The sequence below is a fragment of the Podarcis raffonei genome, chromosome 18, assembly GCF_027172205.1.
Source record: "Podarcis raffonei isolate rPodRaf1 chromosome 18, rPodRaf1.pri, whole genome shotgun sequence".
Classification (NCBI taxonomy): Eukaryota; Metazoa; Chordata; class Lepidosauria; order Squamata; family Lacertidae; genus Podarcis; species Podarcis raffonei.
Genome location: NC_070619.1, coordinates 1,062,141 through 1,082,467, shown reverse-complemented (window position 1 = coordinate 1,082,467; position 20,327 = coordinate 1,062,141). Strand labels below are relative to the sequence as shown.

General features: G+C 48.0%; 1 protein-coding gene across 1 annotated transcript; it reads right to left on the bottom strand.

The window, feature by feature from the left end:
- Window positions 1–6,948: 6,948 nt before the first annotated feature.
- On the bottom strand, window positions 6,949–15,045 carry LOC128405756 (procathepsin L-like). Its single transcript, XM_053372676.1, has 7 exons — window positions 14,807–15,045; window positions 14,111–14,236; window positions 13,244–13,402; window positions 10,459–10,683; window positions 9,294–9,453; window positions 8,420–8,519; window positions 6,949–7,210 (listed from the first exon to the last, which is right to left on the bottom strand). Exons 1-7 carry the CDS (start codon window positions 14,933–14,935, stop codon window positions 7,117–7,119), a joined length of 993 nt encoding a protein of 330 aa, XP_053228651.1. The 5' UTR covers window positions 14,936–15,045; the 3' UTR covers window positions 6,949–7,116.
- Window positions 15,046–20,327: the final 5,282 nt, after the last annotated feature.

The following is a 20,327-nucleotide window of genomic DNA, read 5'->3' as shown; positions in this document are numbered from 1 at the left end:
TGAACTACGCCTTGCAATTCAAAGTCTTTTTCTCCTCTCAATAAAAGGCCTCAGGTTGTGTGAAGGTCAGTAATTAAGCCTCTTCAGTGCTTCCTGGCCTGTCCTGGGGAGAGACAGTTGGAGGAATAGGCCTCAAATCTTTCAAGTTTCAGCCACTTCAACCTTCCTGGCCTAAAAGAGCAGGTTTTAGCAGGGAAAGCCCCCCCCCCCCCGAACACACTCAGAGATGGAGACTTAAAGCACAGACCTGGAAAGAACAGGACAAAATTTAAGTGTGGATAAGCCCTTAGATTTAAAAAAGAAGGAAATGTTCCTCTCTCCTGACCCTCAACCTTTCCGAGCAACAGAACCTCCCGGAGTAGAACCAAATGTGCACCCAAATGTTAAGGCAGGCCAAGGCAAACTTGGCCTTCCAGATGTTTTGGGACTACAACTCCCATCATCCCTAGCGAAGAGGACCAGTGGTCAGGGATGAATCCCGATTCTGTTTTCTGCTACCCTTCCCAATTTGGTGCCACCTGCAAATTTGATGAGCGTCCCATCAATTCCTCCATCCTTAGTCATTTATAGACGTTGAACAACAACGGACCCAGGACAGAACCCAAAGCAGCCCACTTGTCACTTTTTTCCAGAATGATGAGGAACTATTTATAAGCCCTCATTCAGCCCTCATAAGCTCATTCAGTCAACCATCTACAAATCCACCTCACAGTTACCCCATCCAGAAACTTCATATTAAACCCCTTTGGAGTATTTCTTGCAATCATATGGTATATAAATTTTATGAAATGAATGAATAAAATTATACCAGTAAAAGCAAAACTCAGCCAAGAATGTTTCTCTGTGCATCTCCTCAGATGTCAGACCCACTGAGTTAAAGTGTGTGGAGATTATTATTTATCAAATGCCTGGCTGAAGGGAAAGTGTTTGGGCATTTGCCAAGGTGCCAGGCCTGTGGAAGGAGCAGGAACACTTTGTAAGGGGCAGGGGCAGCCTAGGATGCTTCACAGTTTGAGGCAAAGCAGGAAATTTCGCCCTGCCTTCTCCTCTTCAGCCTCTCTTGCAGCCTCCACATCCTCACCCCAAGAATCATTAGCTATTGTTTCTATAATGGTGGGAGTTTAGTAAGTAAGTAAACCATTGTTGAAGGTTTGAGGAGCCTGCCACTCAGGGCTTATTCATATGCATGCTTTATCAACAACTGTTGGGTTAATGATTTTTATTTGCCATTCTAATTCTGTTTTTCATTACTAAATGGGGGGGGGGGATAGAGCAGATGGTAAGGCGTTATAGTGGGTGAAAGGGAAAGTTCCATTATATTTGGAAAAATCCCTAAAATATAAAGAGAAGAAGCTAAAACAAAGTTTTTGCCACAATGTCCCTAAGCCCCACTTCTGAAAAGGATAGGACTGTGACCCAGATGAATATCAGCAGCATCAAGGCCAGCATAGCTCATCACCAGTTATCTAGTGGGAATCAGGCAGCGATAAAGCAGTACAGGCTAAACATTGGACCCAGTAGCCTTGTGGCCATTGCAGGTTTTCAACAATTATTTTCATCTTTCATGATTCATGTAAAAGGAAGAGAGCTATGTGGAGCTGTAATCCAAAGACAATTACTTGTGTTTCATCTCTGCAGTGATGGCCATTGTCAACACTGAATCCGATGCCATCTTAAGTTCTTGTTCCCAGGTGCTCCTTTGTATTCAGATCAGGCCTCAGCAGAATAACGTAGCACTTGGGGAGGAAGATGCAGCCCAGGAGCCCAGCACTGGAGGCCAACATAGAGAAGATCTGCACGGTCCCCATGTACTTGCCCTTGGTGCTCAGGTAGGTGGGCACAAAAGACACCCAAACACTGCAGAAGACCAGCATGCTGAAGGTGATCAGCTTGGCTTCGTTGAAGGAGCCAGGCAGCTTCCTGGCTAGGAAAGCCACCGTGAAGCAGGTGGCAGCCAAGAAGCTCATGTAGCCAAGGGCAACATAAAACATGGCCACAGACCCTTCGCTGCATTGCAGGATGATCTTTTCCACCTGGGAGTGCATGTCAGGCTCAGGGAATGGGGGAGAAGAGCCCAGCCAGATGGTGCAGATGAGAACTTGCCCCCCGCTGAGAGACTTCAGAGAAGTGTGACTGGCCCAAGGTCACCAAGCAGCTGCATGGGGAGGAGCGGGGAAGCGAACCCGGTTCACCAGATTACGAGCCCACTGCTCTTAACCACTACACCACACTGGCCTCTCTGACAGGGAAGCTGCAATGCCCAGGATCATTTGGGAGACGTCATGTGCTTTAAATGCTCACTGGATGCACTTTAAATCATAGCATCCTAGAACTGTAGAGTTGTGAGGGACTCCGAGGGTCATCTAGTCCAACCCCCTGCAATGCAGGAATCTCAACTCAAGAACCCATGGCAGGTGGCCGTCCAAGCTCTGCTGAAAAACCTCCAAAGAAGGAGAGTCGATCGCCTTCCGAGGGATTTCCTTCCACTGTCAAGCAGCTCTTGCTGCCAGAAAGTTATTCCTTGAGTCGGAATCTCCTTTCTGGTCGCTTAAAGCCATGGCTTCAGGTCCTGAGGGCCTCTGGAGCAGGAGAAGACAAACTTCCTCCCTGGGACGCCCTTGAGATATTGACAGGGCTCTCATATCCATGTCTGGAGGGACAGGGAGCAAAACACCTCCCTCTCCCCTTTCCCCACCCCATGCAGAATGGCAAGGGGTCTGTGCATCTGGCTGGGAAGAAGGTGGTGGGAGTGTGGAGCCCAGCCAGGGGCTGGCTGTGGGCAGGATCCTTGCACTGCCGGGGGTTGGACTAGATGCCCCTTGGCACCCCTTCCAACTCTGCCATGCTCTGATTCTCTCGAGCAGCTGAAGGAATGGATGGGGGAGCAAGATGCAGAAGAAGGGGAGGCGCAACCACACCCCCCAACAGCCCCCTCTGGCCTGACCCATGGTGGCCTCATCCCAGCACACTTTGACCCCCCCCCCCCGGTTTTATTTTTCTTCATTCAGCTGCCAGACAACCCAGCAGCCTGGCCCCTGTTTGCCAGCTGATGTCACAAAGTGCTGCTTTGCAAGCAAGCCTGATAATGCCCTGCAAGGGGGATGCCTGTCAGATGACCGTGAGAGTTGGGAGAGAAAGATGGATTCTCCAGGTAGGAGGCCTAGAGGAGATGTGGCAATATTATTATTGTGAGGTGATGCTATTACAATTCCAAACCCAGAGGTGAGTGTTCCCGTTTGTGAACGTTCCTTGGAAGCCGAACGTCCAACGCAGGGCCGGATTTAGGTGTGATGAGGCCCTCAGCTCCGGAAGGCCCTGAAGGCCCTGAGAGCCGAAGCCGCCAAGCAGGCTGGGAAGGGCTGGGGCTGCCCAGTCATTTGGGCCGAGTCAAGTCATCCAGGCCTGACTGCGAACTGCGGAGATACCCTGTCATGTGACTTGGCAGCCAGTTTCACTTTTGTAAGATGTCAGTCTGTAAGATGTCATCTGTAAGATGTCAGTCAGAGTCAGTCACCTCAGTTCTGAGCAGTATGGAATCTCAGTCCAACTGTTTGGAACCATGTTGTTTATGAAGAAGTTTATTTTAACTCAGTAAAGCTCTTATTCTTTAAAACTCTGCACTGTTAATTTACGCTGCGCGTCAGATTGTGCCTATGCTTACCCAAAGAAAGACTACAAGCCTAGGAGACGTAGTGGACCACAAGCTTAGCGTGAGCCCACAGTGCGATGCAGCAGTGAAGAAAGCGAAGGCTATTTTAGGCTGTATCAGCAGAAGTCTAGTGAAAAGTGCCACTCTATTGTGTCTTGGTCAGACCACACCTGGAGTTCCTGTGTCCAGTTCTGGGCACCACAATCTAAGAAGGATGTTGACAAGCTGGAAGGTGTGCAGACGAGGGCAATCAAGATGATCAAGGGTCTGGAAACCAAGCCTGATGAGGAACGGTTGAAGGAGCTGGGTATGTTTAGCCTGAAAAAGAGGAGACTGAGAAGAGATATGAGCGCCAACTTCCAATATCTTAAGGGCTGTCACATGGAAGAGGGAACAAGCTTGTTTTCTCCTGCTCAAGCCAACGGCTTCAAATTACGAGAAAGGAGATTCGGGCTAAACCTCAGGAAGAAGGTCAAGAAGACAGGAAGAGCTTTTTGACAGTGGAACGGTCTCCCTTGGGAGGTGGTGGACTCCCTTGGAGGTTTTTCAGCAGAGGTTGGGTGGCCATCTGCCATGGATGCATTGGTTGAGATTCCTGCATTGCAGGGGGTTGGACTAGATGACCCTTGGTGGCCCCTTCCAACTCTACAACTCTATGATTCTATGCATGGAAGGCGGACGCTGTCGCCCTTCCCCAAGGAGGAGCTTGACCACAGCAATAAACAACCCGTCTGGAATGAATGCAGAAAAGTCTGCCCAATGTATGGACCACTTACCAAGTCACCAAGGTGATTCATGCCCAGCTCATAGGTGTGCATCCCCTGGGAAGTCTCTAAGTTGTGCTCTTCAATCATTTGTAGATTCTTTTCCCACACAGCCCTCCGGAAAAGTTCTTCCTCCTGCAAGGAACCCGATAAAGAGTTTGGATTCACTTGCTGGATCATCACCTCATTGTGGCAAGTGGGCTTGCCAAAATCCAGCATCGCCTGAGCTCTGCGAGCGCAGCTTTCTCCCGATTGAAGCGCAGAGCATTTGAGGACCCGGGACATTCGCCTCCTCTCCATGAATTTGCCTAAATCCTACTGCCTCCTGTGGCCGTGAGTTCCACTTTGCACTTTGTGAAGAAGGAGTTTCGTTCACTGCCCCAAATCTTCCAACATTCAACCTCCTCTGCTTACAACCCTTCCTAATACAGTGGAACCTCGGGTAAGAACTTAATTTGTTCTGGAGGTCCATTCTTAACCTGAAACTGTTCTTAACCTGAAGCACCACTTTAGCTAATGGGGCCTCCCACTGCCTCTGCCACGCAATTTCTGTTCTCATCCTGAAGCAAAGTTCTTAACTCAAGGTACTATTTCTGGGTTAGCCGAGTCTGTAACCTGAAGCATCTGTAACCTGAAGCGTCTGTAGCCCAAGGTACCACTGTAGTTGGAAGTTGCTGCTTCAAAGGGGCTCAAAAACAGTGAGCGAGGAGCCAGTTTTATGGAGGGAGGTGAAACACCAAACACCTCAATACAGCAGCTTGTTTTAGGTAAAGTTTTGAAGATACGATCCCACTGATGAGAAAGTCTCCAGGCCTGTAGTAATTGCGAGCATCTGTTTCATCCCTGACCAGATTTAAAGGACACTTTGCCCTCTGGTTCCCACAGACTCCATGGGGCATCATTAAAAGCAGGAGGAGGAGGAACAGGGGTCTCATTCTGACTCTCCTTCCTACAACAGTATTGTCAGCAGCTCCTCTTATTTCCTAGACCAGGGAAGCAGAAGAAGAGAAAACTCTGGTGAGACCCAAGTGACAGAGACTTTCTTGATCAGGGTGAAGCTCAGATCTGGCTTCAGAAGTATTAAGCACTATATCTCTAAGCTCTAAATCTTGACTCTACGTGTCTCCGACACAGAAAATGTTCTCTGCCCCAGCTTTCTCCTCTCTTGTCACAGTGCAATTAATATTGTCATGTTGTTGTTGCTTCCGAGGCTTACGCCACCTCCAGAAATATCTCTTGAGCTTTAAAAGAAGAAATCACTATGATTTAGATGATTATACATGGATAAAATTTCACCTGCAACTTTTTGGAGTCTTGAATGGCTCAAGCATCAGCTGCAGAGCTGGAGATAAACATGCTTGTGTTAAACATCCAAAGTTTGACATAAGTCAATGTGTGAGTTTGGGAGGGGGGAGTTTGGCTTGAACTTTGCTCACAAGGACCAAAGAAGAGCCCTGCAGCAACAAAGGCCCAACTAGTCCATTTCTCCAGCCAAACAGGACAACAAGCGAGTGGGAAAACACAGGTTTATTCAGGCTGGTTTGAATAGTCCAGTGGAGTCATCTCCCAAGGCTGGACAAAGGACACCAGGTGATACCGTCATCTGCTTTCTTTATGTGTCTTCTTCTCCCTCGCCCTCCCCTGCGGTCTCTGCTGTGCCCCTATTGGTAGAAAGGGGTCTTTGTCCTTGCATGGACATGTCCTTATTGCCTTGCTTGTTTTCCAACATTTGCCTTCTCTAAAGCCACTTCCGCCCTAAAAAGAGGTGGAGTTGTGGGCTTCACGGCCCCACCATGTGCGTGGCGGCTGGAGCAATTGGGGGGATTCCCAGCCGCGTCATCCCCTGGCCAGCCAATTGGCTGGCTCTGGGGGTGTGGCCTGCCCTACTTAAGGCAGGACACGGCCGGGGATCTCCCTCTTTCCCTGCCTGCCAGCTGTTCCTGTTTCCCACCCTCCCACCCTATAAGGTTTTCGTTCCCTGACCTTGCTATGGACCTCGGTTGGTCGCCATTGAGGGGCCTGGTAGGAATTTTTGCACTTGGCAAATTGGCACCAGCCGCTTGGTTTTCGCCTACCTCGTAGCAAATCCTCAGAACTTTCTGGGTATTGGCAGTTAGGCATTCATATAGTTCTGTAGATAGAAGAGGGGAGGTAGCGCCATCACCTGCCCTGCATATTGAAGGGTAGTCCGATAAAGGATTCCGGGGGGCGTGGCCTGTCCAAAGCCTGGGGAGGTGAGGGCCTAAGGCACGCCCCCAATGGGTGACCCCGGGGGAGTTCCTAGCTGATGTGTGTCAGGGGCTCAGGAGCAGAAGCACAGGGGAGAGAGGAAATGGAGAGCGAAGGAGAGGAATCCGAGGGGAGCGTAGGGGAGTATGACAGTGACCCGAGAGATTCCATGAGCTTCTCCAGCGAATCAGAAGATTCCCAGAATTGCCTTGGATGTGATCCTCACCCAAATCCAAACTAAATGCAACCTTCAGAAAACACAGAATGTGCTGAATTTATGCAAGAACTCACACAAAACAGCCAAGCGCATGCTTAAGTATTTATTAATATCTGAAAATCGAGATGGCACTCTATATTATTTGATTTCAAAGTGCTTTATTTGGTAGCTATGAAATAAGAGGTGAAGCGTCCTGATGATTCGTTGCTCTGAAGTTTGGAAGATTCCAGAAGGAAGGGTTGTGGAGCCTTAGCTGGTCACACGGGGTAACTGGCCACACGTGCCACGCCACACAGATTGACGCCTCTTCGCATCCGCATGTAGCCGTTCTCACCCCAGTAAGGTCCCCAGCTATGGAAGCAAGAGAGAGAAGGAGGGGGTCTCTCTAAAATGCTTCAACAGGAAAGGACAGGAGAGTCTGGTGAATCAAAGTGGAGTCAGACTCTGGGTGCATGGATCTGTCAGTTTCAGTCCTCTCAGTTCCACATTTTTCCAGTCTTAAATCTAGTCTGCATTTTTTAAAAAAAAAAATCACCCCCAAAACTCAGAAGCATGTTGTCCTGTGAATTTTCCTCAATAAACACATTTTTGCAGAGCAACATCTCCTAATATAATGCATTTCTGTTATATTCAGTAATATGCATTTTGATGTTCTATACTTCACCCATCTCTTGGTGGGAGAACAGCAGTGTAAAATCCGAATATGGGCAAATTTCAAAGGATGGGTGCGGTTTCTGTATTGTTTCAGAAAGTGCAAAATGGGTCAGTTTGCCTTCAGATGCAAACTGAATCCAATTTCTTGCACCATACCAGTTTAGGGTTATCCAGTGAATAAAATGTTGGTGGATTCGAGGTTGGGGGGGGGTATAATTGGACCAAAGTGGATCTATGCAGATGGCATAGGTTATATTGGGTTATATTCAATGACAGGTGACCCTTTAATTCATAATTAAAAGTCCATGGCATTGCAATGACCCATGCGTTGCATTATGGGGGACCTATAAGGGGCATCTGAGCCTGAGGGCAGTTTAGTCCCCACCACAGAAATATCACCAGCGCATCCTTTAATTTTGTTTCTTATCGCTGTTCAATATTATCTGTCCAAATGAGGACACCCAAGCCCCAGCTTGTATTGTCCAGACCTGGTGCCTGGCAACAGTTCTGCAGGGCACTGAGAAGTGGGATCTTGTCCTGTGGCCACTGAAAGTCTGGGGAGGCAACAGGAGCACAAAAAAGGATTACCGTTACTAGGTGCCAGGTAGGGCTGAGTGATATATTGATATATCATCCAAACCCAATTTGAAGTCCATCTTGTGATATCAGTTTCATAGTTTTTGACCTGGCAATATATCACAAATCATGAGGTGTGTGTGCTATGCAAAAATCACGATGCTGGAAAAACCGTGAAGATGCCCAGTGCCTCTCCAGCGCTCCATCCTGATTTCAGACATTGTCATATATCAGTATATCACAATATTTAGCTGTTGGAAGCCCAGGCCAGGTAGACTGAAGGTCAGGGGATGAGGCTGCCTTCTCTGTCTCCTGGACTCCCCACGTTACCTGTTCTTTATGATCCAATAAGGAATTCCATTCTGAACGCCATAGCCAACTGCCAGCACGGCGTGGTTCAGGTTGGTCCCGCAGGGGTAGTCAAAGATTCCTGGATAAAGAAGGAGTTGGGGAAGGGGGAGGGAGACAAAGTGAGAATGAAAGAGAAGATGGGGAGGACATTCCTGGGTTGTCTCTGGAAAAGGCAACTCACATTCTGGGCACTATCCAGCATTGGTCCCATTGAATGAAGGGACACAACCAACTTAAGCCTATTTATTTCCATTTGGTCTGCTCTGAGTAGGACTTAGTTGCAGGTCCCTGAGCCACTGCCCTTCCACACTTCCTTCAAGGAAAAGCTGAGGGATTTGGCAGCAAATTTAGGATTCCCTCTCAAAGTAAATGAGCTGGCCTGCTCTCCAACGCCATCCTCTTAGGCACATTGCAAGTGCTGCTGGGACACTGCTAAGCCCACCAAGGAGTGCCAGTCGCTCCCACCGAGAGCTCACCAAGCTGAGAGGGCAAACGCAGGGACCAGCAGGTGGCCTCCATTAGAAGCAGCCACCGCAGGGGTGCAGCAAGTGAAGTCTGCCTGTTGCCTCCCATGCGACATCTGCAATGAGGTTAGTGGCTGCAGTCCTTGCCTTGCCCTGGGCACTGGCAATGCATGCTATGCCACTGCGGGTATCTGTTTCACCACTGTGAGAACAGGATGCTGGACTTATATGGGCCTGATCCAGCAGGCTCTTCTTATATTCTTATGCTCGATCATAAACCCAGCCTCCTCCACATTCCCTATATGGGTGACTGCTGTGCGTTGAACGTCACCCAGAGACCGGGCTCATTCTTGCAAGAGTGTTGCAGCCCCTGCTGTTCAACACCTTACCTGAACCATAAAGGTTGAAGTAGGAAGCATCCACCGCAACAGTAACTGGCACATTGAAGGCCACAGCTTCTTCCAGGGCCCTCTCATCATCTTGAGGGAGATCGACCCACCCTCGGATCCTGACCGCTCGGTCTGAGCTTTGAAAACGACAGTTTCCATCCTGCAAAGTAATAGGAAATTTTCTTTCTCCAAACCTTTATTGGGCATTAAAGATATAGACTATCTTAAAACATCCATATACTAAAAAATGGAAATATATACAAAGAAACAACCATATAACATCTATAATAACAGAAATAATGGTAACCAATATTTTGGTTTTCTGTATATGGGAGGGCAGAAACAATTCTTTTTTTATGAAACCAACAATTATTTTTTGGTTTATTGATTTCGTACATACCACCCAGATCTCAGGGTGGTTCACAGAATGACACAGTATTTCCATTTAAAAACAGTACAATGCATCGCACATTTAAATGTGACGCAGATGCAGATGAGGTCCTGATGAAGCTTTCTTATTCTTATTCTTCATCCCAATAAACAGCACCATCATGTGTCATTGGTGGGGGAAACAAATCTGTTCAAATGGGGCTCTCGCCTCTTTGGTTACTATAATGGTTTTTAATGTTTGGTACCAATAATGAAATTACTGGTATTGAAATAATAATAATAATAATAGTAGTAGTAGTAGTAGTAGTAGTAGTAGTAACCATTCTTTGGGATGTGGTATAGCCACCACCAGGCACTGCAGTGGCAAGCAATTGACAGGTGTGAGCCAAAATTTGCCACCTGCCTATCACTAAATGTTTCTTTCTCTCCTTCCCATTGTCCAGAGGAATTCAAAGTCTTATGGACTAAATATTGAGGGAGGAAAGAAATATATATTTTGATGAATAATTATAAGGGCAAAACCACACTGGAGCTGGTGTCTCTCACAGACAAAGGTGAGAAGTTCAGGGCTTGTTTTCTTCAGTCCAAACTTGCCAAAACTCACTTCTGGCCCCTCAGGTGAGCGCTGTGACCATCATAAGAGAACAAGGGAGATGTTCATGGTGAGTTCCGGCTGCAAACACTTCCCATTTGGCCTCGGGTGGTAAAATGAAATGGGAGGCCCCTGTGGGTATGCCCCATGGTTGCAAAACGGCATGTCATGTTCGAATGCTACCTGTCCTGTGTAGGGGTAGACGCGTTCTGAGTTCATCCCGTTGTTCTGCAGGACGTACTGGAAGGCCCGACTCGGCCACCCTCCATTGCAGCCATAGTTCCCCTGTGGCCAAGCACAGTCCACAAGGTTTTGTTCACTCAGCGTGATCAGCCTGCGAGTCTGAATGCAAAGGAGACTTTCCAGGGCTCCGACGGCAGCAAATGCCCAGCACGAGCCACAGCTGCCCTGCGGAAGGGGAAAAACAGTTTGATTTGGTGCTCAGAGGTGGGTCAGGGTCTGCGCCACACTCTCTGCAGCAGACTCACCTCGGGCAATTTGCTCTTCCTCTATACTCCCGGGCCTTCGGTTAAGAAAGTGGGGAAATGAATGAAGCTGGGGCAGGAATCTGACAGATGCTGGGACTCCCCATTTATCTCAGGAGCAGATTAGTGGGGTAAGAGAGTTGAAGAAAATCACATCTGGCAACCACTGTGCCCCTTTGGTTTTGGATAATTTCACAGCTGGCAACCAATGAGCCCATTTGGTTTCAGATAGAACATGGGTAGATGAGTCTAAAAGGCCCAAGACACAAATTTCTACGGCTCTCTAGTGACTATGGCGGTTCATTTATCGGAAGAAATGTATTTAGCGTTGATTTTGACCAAACTAAGCCTCCTTTGCAAGGGGGTTGGACTAGAGCAGTGGCGGCGAACCTATGGCATGTGTGCCAGAGTGGGCACTCAGAGCCCTCTCTGATGGCGCCATAGCCCCAGCAGGGCCGTTGCTGGGGGTGGGCAAAGGGACAGCCTCTCCCCCGCCACGCCAACGCGGGCAGGAAACTCTCCCTTGAGTGCACACCACCCGCAGTAGTAGCATCGGGGAGAGCTGTGTGCTGGCCAACCAGTTCCCCCCACCCCATGCCGCCATTTAAAACAGACAGGGCGCTGGGTAAGGAAGCATGGAGACAGTGGGTTGTGATGGCGTGGGTTTGGATTTTTATTTTTTATTTTGGCGGGGAGCGCCAGCTCAGCAAGCCATCGAGTAACAGAAGGGTCTGTCTCTTGAGGGCAAACAGGGGGCTCAGGCTGTGCTGCTGTTTCCAAGATGTGGGGTGGGGGGGCAGCCCTGCGATGCCAGCGAGGGGGGCGCTTCGCGGGGCCACCTCGGGATGCTTCTGCCTGGCTTTGGCACCAGACTGGTTTCCCTGCCTCCCCCCCCCCCCCCCCGTTTGGAAGCCAGAAGGAGGCTGCTCTTTTGCCTCTGCTGGGGAAGCCTCTCTTCCTCCCAGAGGGGAGGGGCTGTGAGTGGGAGCAGCCTCCCGCAGGGAGCCGTATTCGCTCCTGATTGGTTCTGCTGCCGCGGCCAAGCCTCCCAGCCAACCAATAGGGCCAGCTGGTGGGCGGGGCTAGCTGCATTTAAACAGCCGCGGCAGCGCTCTGCCCCCAGCCTGTTCCTGCTTTCTTCGGATCTCCCGCCCTCCCTCCCTTTAGGTCAGTTTCCTCTGCATATTGACCTTGCTATGGACTTCGGTTGGTTGCCTTGGTTGCCCAAGGGGCCCGGTAGGACTTTTTTATCTATTTGGCAGATTGGCACCAGCCTCTTGGTTTTTTCGCCTACCTTTTAGCAATTTGTCACAACTTTCTGGTATTGGCAGTTAGGCATTGGAACAGGTGTGCTGTGTTGGAGGATTGGGTATGCGCCATCATCTACCCCTCCTCTTTTGGGTATTCCGTTAAAGGAATCTGGTGGTCATGGATCCTGTCCGATGCCCTACTGGTGGCTGGGGCCATGGCACGACCCCCGGTGACGTCATGGGGTTGCTTCCAGTTGTATTTGCATCAACAAGCTCCTCCCATTGGGTGGTAACCCTGATATGACTCTCGGCTGTGCGGGGTGGAGTCAATGCTACTCACATGCTGTAAGCAATAAAAGTTGTGGCCTAATTCTGCCCATTAACCTAAAATAATGTGTCTGTGTGTCTTATTATAATCCTATGCGGGTGGAGGGTCCTCGACTCACAAGAGGGAGAGCCAGGGAGAGGGCGGGCGCGGAAGGAGGGAGAAGGGAAGGGGGGGAGGCAGATGCTCCTTGGAGACGCCTCACAGCAGGAGGCGGCGAAGCCCAAGGAGCCGCAGTTCTCCTTCCTGCCCACCCAAACCCCAACCCAAGAGAGCCACACCAGCTTCCCTGGTGAACGGGTCGGTCGCTCGCCAGCCACAGGTTCCCCACATCCCCCGCTTAGTCCTCTGTCTGTCTGTCTGTCTTTTCCCACTCTGCTTTTCTGATGCCCCAGAGAGAAGCACCGAAGGGGCCGCAGAGAGAGAGAACCAGACAGACATCTACACACATGCGCGCGCACAAGGAAAGTATCCCAAGAGCGCTCTGCCTAAGAGCCTGCTTCGCAAGACACACAAGTGCTGCAGCTGCTGGGCTGCCAGTAACAAAAAATAAAAAACAAAATATAATACTAATAATAATAATAATACCCTGCCCATCTGGCTGGGTTTATTTATTTATATTTATTTATTTGTATGTATGTGTGCATGCAGATAATCATTATTATCCCATATTAAATTGCCGTGTTGGCACTTTGCAATAAATAAGTGGGTTTTGGGTTGCAGTTTGGGCACCCGGTCTCTAAAAGGTTCGCCGCCACTGGACTAGACCCTCCGGGTCCCTTTTGATTCAGATGGGGGGGACCTTCTGACATCGCTACCCCCACCTGAGGGATTCTCATCATTGCAGCACACCTTGAGTCCCTGGCCTGGTCCTTCAAGCCTTCCCTCCCACGCAGCCTTCTTCTCACCTGATCCTTCACGGGGGTGACACAACCTGTGTTGCGCCAGTCCACGAATTCAGGGAGCGCCAGAGTGCCAGATTTTTCGTGCACGGTTGCGCCGCCCCCCTGCTGCCTGGGCAGGTCAGGGCGGAGCCCATTCAGCTTCTCCTTAAATTCTTCTTTTGTCTGGGGAGCAGAGGAGAGTCGTCCATGTCAATCTCGCCAGAAGTAGCTGTGCCCCCCCCCCCCCGGTAAACCAGGCTTCGCAGGAGCAGGGAGGCCCCTTTCCAGTTTGCTTCAGGCGGTGAAATGGGCTGGGCTGCCCCAACCTCCCAGGCTGCCTGTTGCAACTCCAGAGTCAACAACCAGTTTAGACCTCCTAAAAATAATTCATGAATATTCACTAGGAACTGCAAAGGGGATGCAGAGGTCTAAACAGGGACTATTATATGCAGCACAGAATCTCCTAGTTATGTGTTTTCATCTAGCTTAAGCCTAGACAGCCCTAAGTAGTATGTAACGTGTGCTTTATTTTTCTGTTTTGTGTTCTAGTTTTCAATTTGTCATGGCCTTTGGCTAGCATAACAATAAAGCTATTTATTTTAATAATAATAATAATAATAATAATATTCACTAGTTCAGTCTTACCCAAACCTGGAAACGTACATGATTTTCATTGTAATTGCTGTTAATGTCTTATGTTATAAAATACATATTTGGTTTAAGGGTGCTTTTCATGTTATTTGTCCCAGGCTCCAAAATACCTAGTTTTGGACCTCAGCGTAGGAGCTACAAGGAGAGGACTGAGCAGAATTATAAGCTTGACTATTGGGCTGAGAGAGGATTGACTAGCTGCAAAATCCATGATGCAAGCCAGACTCCGAGTTTGCTTACCAAATCGCTGAACTGGTTCAAGGCCATCTGAAAAGTGTGTTTCCCCTGGGCAGCTTCGCGGTTGTGCTCTTCGATGGTATGGAGATTGTCCTCCCAGACGGTTCTCCGGAAGTCTTCTGCATTCCTCTGCAGGGAAGCCTCTTGGTTAAGAACGAACGGACAGAGCCCAAGATCATTCTTGCCTCGAAAAATTAGAAGGCCTTGAGGCCAGAAGAGCTCAGCTCATACTCTCTGACGTTTTCCCAATGAAAATAGGCACATCCTATTCTGTACCCTCCAACATTTCTCTGATTAAAATAAGGACATTCTAAAGAAAAGTGGGACATTCCAGGATCAAATCAGAAACCAGGATGGCTTCTGTAAATCCAGGACTGTCCCTGGAAAATAGGGACACTTGGAGGGTCTGCCAGTTGCAGGGAAATGGTTCCAGATCAGAATTTAGCTGCACCAGGATGCACCAATTTCTTACTAGTCGACGAGGAATGTGCGTCTTGGTGCATTGTTGCACATGCAATTTTCTTGGAGTTAGAAGGCAGAGGGATTGTTTTCATGCCCTGCCTATGTGTTTGCTGCTATTGCTGGACAAAGGCTGAGTCCTTTACACCCTGCCCATGCTCAGAAGCACATGGCTCAAAGTGCAAGATTTCCTGAGACACAAGCATGGTGTTCATTCTAGTTAAGTTGGAGCAAACTCACCTCACGGTATATTTTATTATGGGTCCTCTTCCAGTCACTCCAGGCTTCATCCAGAGCTGGGTCCCTGGCCAAGGTGAACGTCTTCAGCAAGACCAGGCCGGTCAATGCCACCAAAGAGATCAGATGCATATCTGCACAGGAGACAACCTGAACCTCTAAGATAATTTCATGTATGTTTTCTCTCAAGTATTTTCTCTAAAAAAAGTTTCAAAATGCACACATCTCCCCAAATATATACACCTGCTAAACACACACATTTAGTACATATTTTTCTAAAATACATGTTAATTTCATTCCATTTTTGCATTAAGCTCTATGTGCGATGGTGGTGATGGGAGCAGAGATTGGATGGATGCTTTAGCTGTGATTCCTGCATTGCAAGGGGGTTGGACTAGATGACCCTTGGGTCCCTTCCAACACCAGTTGCTCTGTCTCAGTAATTTCACCGCTCTTAAAGGACCGCAAAATTTGACTTCCTGGGCAACTGAAACCTAGTTGTGTTGGATCAAATGCAATTCTGCAGCCAAGTAATGTGTGAAATGCATACACCGAGATAAAGTCTGCATTAAAAATGTCTATACTGGAGAAAATAGCGAAATTGCTCTGCAAAAATGTGCACTAAAATGATAAATTTTCAAGAGGATTTTAAAAAATTGCAAAGTGATGTGGAGAACTGTATTCAAGGGAAACAAGGGAGCTGAGAGGAACTGAAATTTTCAGGTTTGATTATCCTTAGTGACTCATGAAATTTGTTAGATGAAGTTTAGGGAAATTTTTAATGTTTGATGTTTTATCGTGTTTTTAACTTTCTGTTGGGAGCTGCCCAGTGTGGCTGGGGAAAATAAATAATAAATAATTATTATATTATTATTAAATGCTGTTTCTGAATATCAAACATTTGCTGAATGCAGGTAATATCCAGCATGAACAATCACAGCAATGGTGCTTTGAGGGGCGGGAAATCATTTTAATTTAAATCTCTCTGAACATGCCCTCTCTACTCTTTATAAATAATCTCCAATCTGGCTTCCAACAAACCTTACCTTTCCCTCAAGTGGAAATATTCAGAGAACAGGATCTTGGATGTCTGTCCACCCCGTCTGTCTGGGCAGAATAAGTTCCAGCCCCCTTTTTATAAAGAGTGTGCGTATCTAATTTCCTCTCCCACCTTAAGTTCCTAGAAACAATTTGTCAAAACTTAACTGAGCAATAGTGACATTTCATGGTCAAAGGAAGAGGTGTGGCACCTTCCTTCTGATCAATTTGGTGGGAAATGCCGCACATGGGCGTTCCAGATTCAGCTTTCAAAAACCTCACCTTATCACAAATTTAGGGAACCTTGTTACAGTTTCAGAAACCGTAATGTCCAAAGGAAGACAGGCACAGCTTTTTCCTGTACCCACTATTTGTATAACTTTTGGTTGATTTCATACACACATAAAGTAATACATTCACACCCAACCACACCCCCCGCACTCACACTAATCATTGACCAGGCAATAATTGAGTACAAAAATGACCCAGAGATGTAACGTTAGACTTTTTCGCCTCTTTTCATTTGACAAATGTTCTGTGACATTGGGGAGGTGGTAATTCTGTATTGATTTACTATGGATGTTTGTATGTGATGCCAATAAAAGGTTTGATGATGATGATGAGTACAAAAAATATGGAGAGGTTTTGGAATATTTATAGAGTCTTTGGAAGGGGTGTTTGGGGTGCTGGGAGGGGCAGTACCTCTAGTGGGGGACTCATCCTGCTCCTTCTAGGACAGTTTGTCCGCCTTTGGTCCCCACCCTGTGCTCAGCTCTCACCAGTGGCTCCTGGAAGCTGTCAGCAGGCGAAAGTGGCCACAATCCTAGGAACAGATTTAGCTGGTTGGCTAAACCAGGTGAGGGGAGCCGATGCGTCTCGAAGCCTTGGTGAGTTAGGGACATCCTTGCATGCGAAGACAGAGTGGATGAGGCCAAGAGGGGGTCCAATGGCCAAGCAGGCGGTTTCTACCTGTGCTGCAGGGGGAAGTGAGGGGCAGGTTGGGCTCGTCCACCTGGGAAGGGACCCCCTCTAGGAGAAGGACCCTAAACCTCCACTCCCAGCTTCAGGAGAAGAAAGGGCTCAGGAGGAAACCCTACACAAATCTGGTGTGGAGTCCCTAAGACGGCTGGGGTGGCACCTTGTACACCTCCTTCCCGCAACTCCTGCTGCCAAGCGAGTGCCCAACGTCTTGCTCTGCTTTCCTTTGGTCCCCATCTGCTAGGCCAAGAGGGGGGTCTTCATTGCTGTCATCTTCACTGCTGGATTCCTAGCGTGGCAGAGCTAGTGGATCACCACTGTTTATATGCTTGTGGACACTCTCAACAAACTCTAAAAAAAGTTGTGCGATGGGATTTGTCCTTGCAAAAGTTTATTGTCATTTTCACTTTTTGAAACTCTTAAATAATGGTACAGTGGTACCTCGGGTTACATATGCTTCAGGTTACAGACTCCGCTAACCCAGAAATAGTACCTCGGGTTAAGAACTTTGCTTCAGGATGAGAACAGAAATCGCACGGTGGCAGAGCAGCAGCAGCGGGAGGCCCCATGAGCTAAAGTGGTGCTTCAGGTTAAGAACAGTTTCAAGTTAAGAACGGACCTCCAGAACAAATTAAGTACATAACCCGAGGTACCACTGTAATTTTAAAGTTCTATCCCTTTTTCTAAACCGTTTCGAGGTTTTTCCGCAATCAGAGTGGTGCGTGGGTTTCGTGAAATAATTAAATAAATCATCCTGGTTGCATTTCGATGGTGCAACTTTATTTTATTTTGCTATATATAGTATTTATTGTATCCATAAGCAGAACATTAACATTATAGCAACAAGGAAAGTGCAGCAATGTGTTGGTCATGCAGGGCTGGATGGATGAGAGCCATCACTTCACTTCCACACCAAAAGAACCTTGGAGCTGTGCCATTTAGCCCAGCACGTCCTTGGCTGCTTTTGTTAAAATACACGACAAATAGAAGCCACGTATCAATAAAATTATCACACTGCATCACTTCCTTGGAAAGCTCACTGTGATGCTTCAGCTGCTCTGATAACATTAATTCCCACACTCTTGGCTAGGGAATATATCCTGTTCAGAATTCCAAGTCACCAGCCGCTTATGGTACATTTGAGCCATCATTAATAAAGGCCCAGATATTTTTACAACTTAAGATACCCCATTGTATCATAGAGTCTTGCACCCCCCTCATTTGTATGGTCAGGGAGATCCCCCAAAATCCCCTTCCAGAATAGACTTTGCTCTTGTGGTATGAACACACCAGATACAATATACCACATAATTTGGGACTTCCTCTCTTCAGCACCCTTTGGAGAGACCTACAGGCGACTCCTTTGAAGCTTAAAGTATCTATTTGCAAAGTATCTGTAATCCCATATTTTTGGAGGGATAATATTTCTGAAACTACTGAAATTGTTCAAGGATATTTTCAAAGTCAAATTTAAAACTACTTATTTTTACTTATTGGTGGCTATTGTTTTATGTATTTCATATGTCTGGATTACCAATGTTTTATCGATTTTTAATGCTTTTGTTGTCTAAATTGTGCCAATAAAGGCTGAATGAATTAATTAATAAAGGCATCACTAATTTGTTAAGGAAAACAAGCATGTAAACCTGTATCAATTGGGGGCAGGGCAAGAGTGATGTTTGGACTTATTAGCTGAGCAACCATATCTAAGATCTATGAAAAAAAACAAAAAACCAACCCCACAGAAATCATGTGCAATTTAAACTGAACCCCATATCTTTGACCTCCTTGCTAGGAAGGCCACCGTGAAGCTGGCGAGGGCCAGGAAACCCATGTAACCCAAGACAGAGGAAAACATGGGGAGGGAGCCTTCCCTGCATTCCACTGCCATCTCGCTGGGGAGAGAAGGAAGGTCCCAGTTTGGGAACGGGGAGAAGGGACCAGCCAGGCAGCCGGGATGAGGGGCCAGGCCAGGACAAGGGGCTCCGGAACTGTCTCCTCCACAATCTTCTGGCTGTCATGTGACCAAGTCACCTGAGAGCCGAAGCCGCAAGGCAGGCTGGGAAGGGCTGGGCCTGCCCAGGCATTGGGGCCGAGTCAAGCTCTCCAGGCCTGACTGCCAACTGGGGAGTCACTCTGAGTCATGTGACTCGGCAGCCATTTTCTCACTCTGGCATGTGACTCATTCTCCTTATAAGTGGCAGCCATTTTCTCTCTCTGTCTTCTCTGTAAGATGTCGGTCAGAGTCAGTCCCCTCAGTTCTGAGCAGCATGGAATCTCAGTCAGACTGCCTGGAAGCGTGTTGTTTAGGAAGAAGTTGATTTTAACGCAGTAAAGCTCTTATTCTCTAAAACTGCACTGTTAATTTACGCTGCGCCTCACTGGCCCTGTTTCCTGTCTTGGTGGCCATGAAGGCAAGAACCACCAGGACAGTTTTGGCCAACACAGAAGATACGGCGAGGGAGAAGATGGTGAGGAAGAGGAAGGAGCCGAGGAAGCAGAGCAGGAGGGAGATGAGGTAGGCGAGGTCTCGGCTGTTGGCTTTGACGATTGGCGTCTCGGTGTTTGATGAAGATCGCCAGCACAGAGATGTGAGGAGAAAAGGGAGAAGGCAAGAGAAGCTCAAGCAAAGCCCAGATTATCTCCATAAGGAAGGAAGTTGACGTTCTTGGGGATCCTGGACTGGTTTGGCTGTTGATCGTCTGGGCGCTTCGTGCAGTGAGTGGCTCCTGGAATGAGCAAAACAACTGTTTAGAGATCTGTTCCTTTTAGGGTGGAGACAGAAGGGTCCATTCTCCATATGCAGGTGGCATCTGAGAAATGGGTGTTGCCGAGGGGAAATCACATAACATTAACACAGTGTGAGCTTTGAGAGCGATGCAGAGCTGTGTAGAAAATGTTCCAGTACACCAGGGTATTCACTTTCCATCTTCCCTGACGATGGGCCGTGTTAGCTGAGGGATTTTTGGCATTATTTCCAGCTCTCCTGCCCCACTGCTGATTCTCAAAACAACCTTATGAGGTAGCTCAGAAGAGAGAGAGAGATTGGCCCATAGTTGCCCAGTGAGCCGCCGCACGATGGAGGGGAGAGTTGAACCAGGGTCTCCCATGTGCTTGGTGGCTCCCACTACATGTGGCTCCCCCCCGCCCAGCTCCCTGGGAGCAATCCTTCATGGATATGCAACTCCCATTGCCCTCCCATTGTTGACATCGGTTGGAGAAAGTCACCTGCTTTAAAGGAATAGTCTGGATGTGACCCTAATTGAGCCAATTCCATACCAAATGCAACCTCCTGCTCTGAAGGCATGCAAGAACTCAATCAAAATGGCCAAATTCTTTATTCTTTCTTAAAATTGAGGTGGTGCTCAGTTTCAGAATGCCATCCCTGCTCTGTTTGGGAGGCACGAGTGTGATGCAGAAGAGCACCACTCCCCATGAGCCATTGCTCTGAAGGTCAGAAGAGTCCAGGAGGAAGGCGGAGGAGTCCTGGGCTGCTTACACAGGGTAA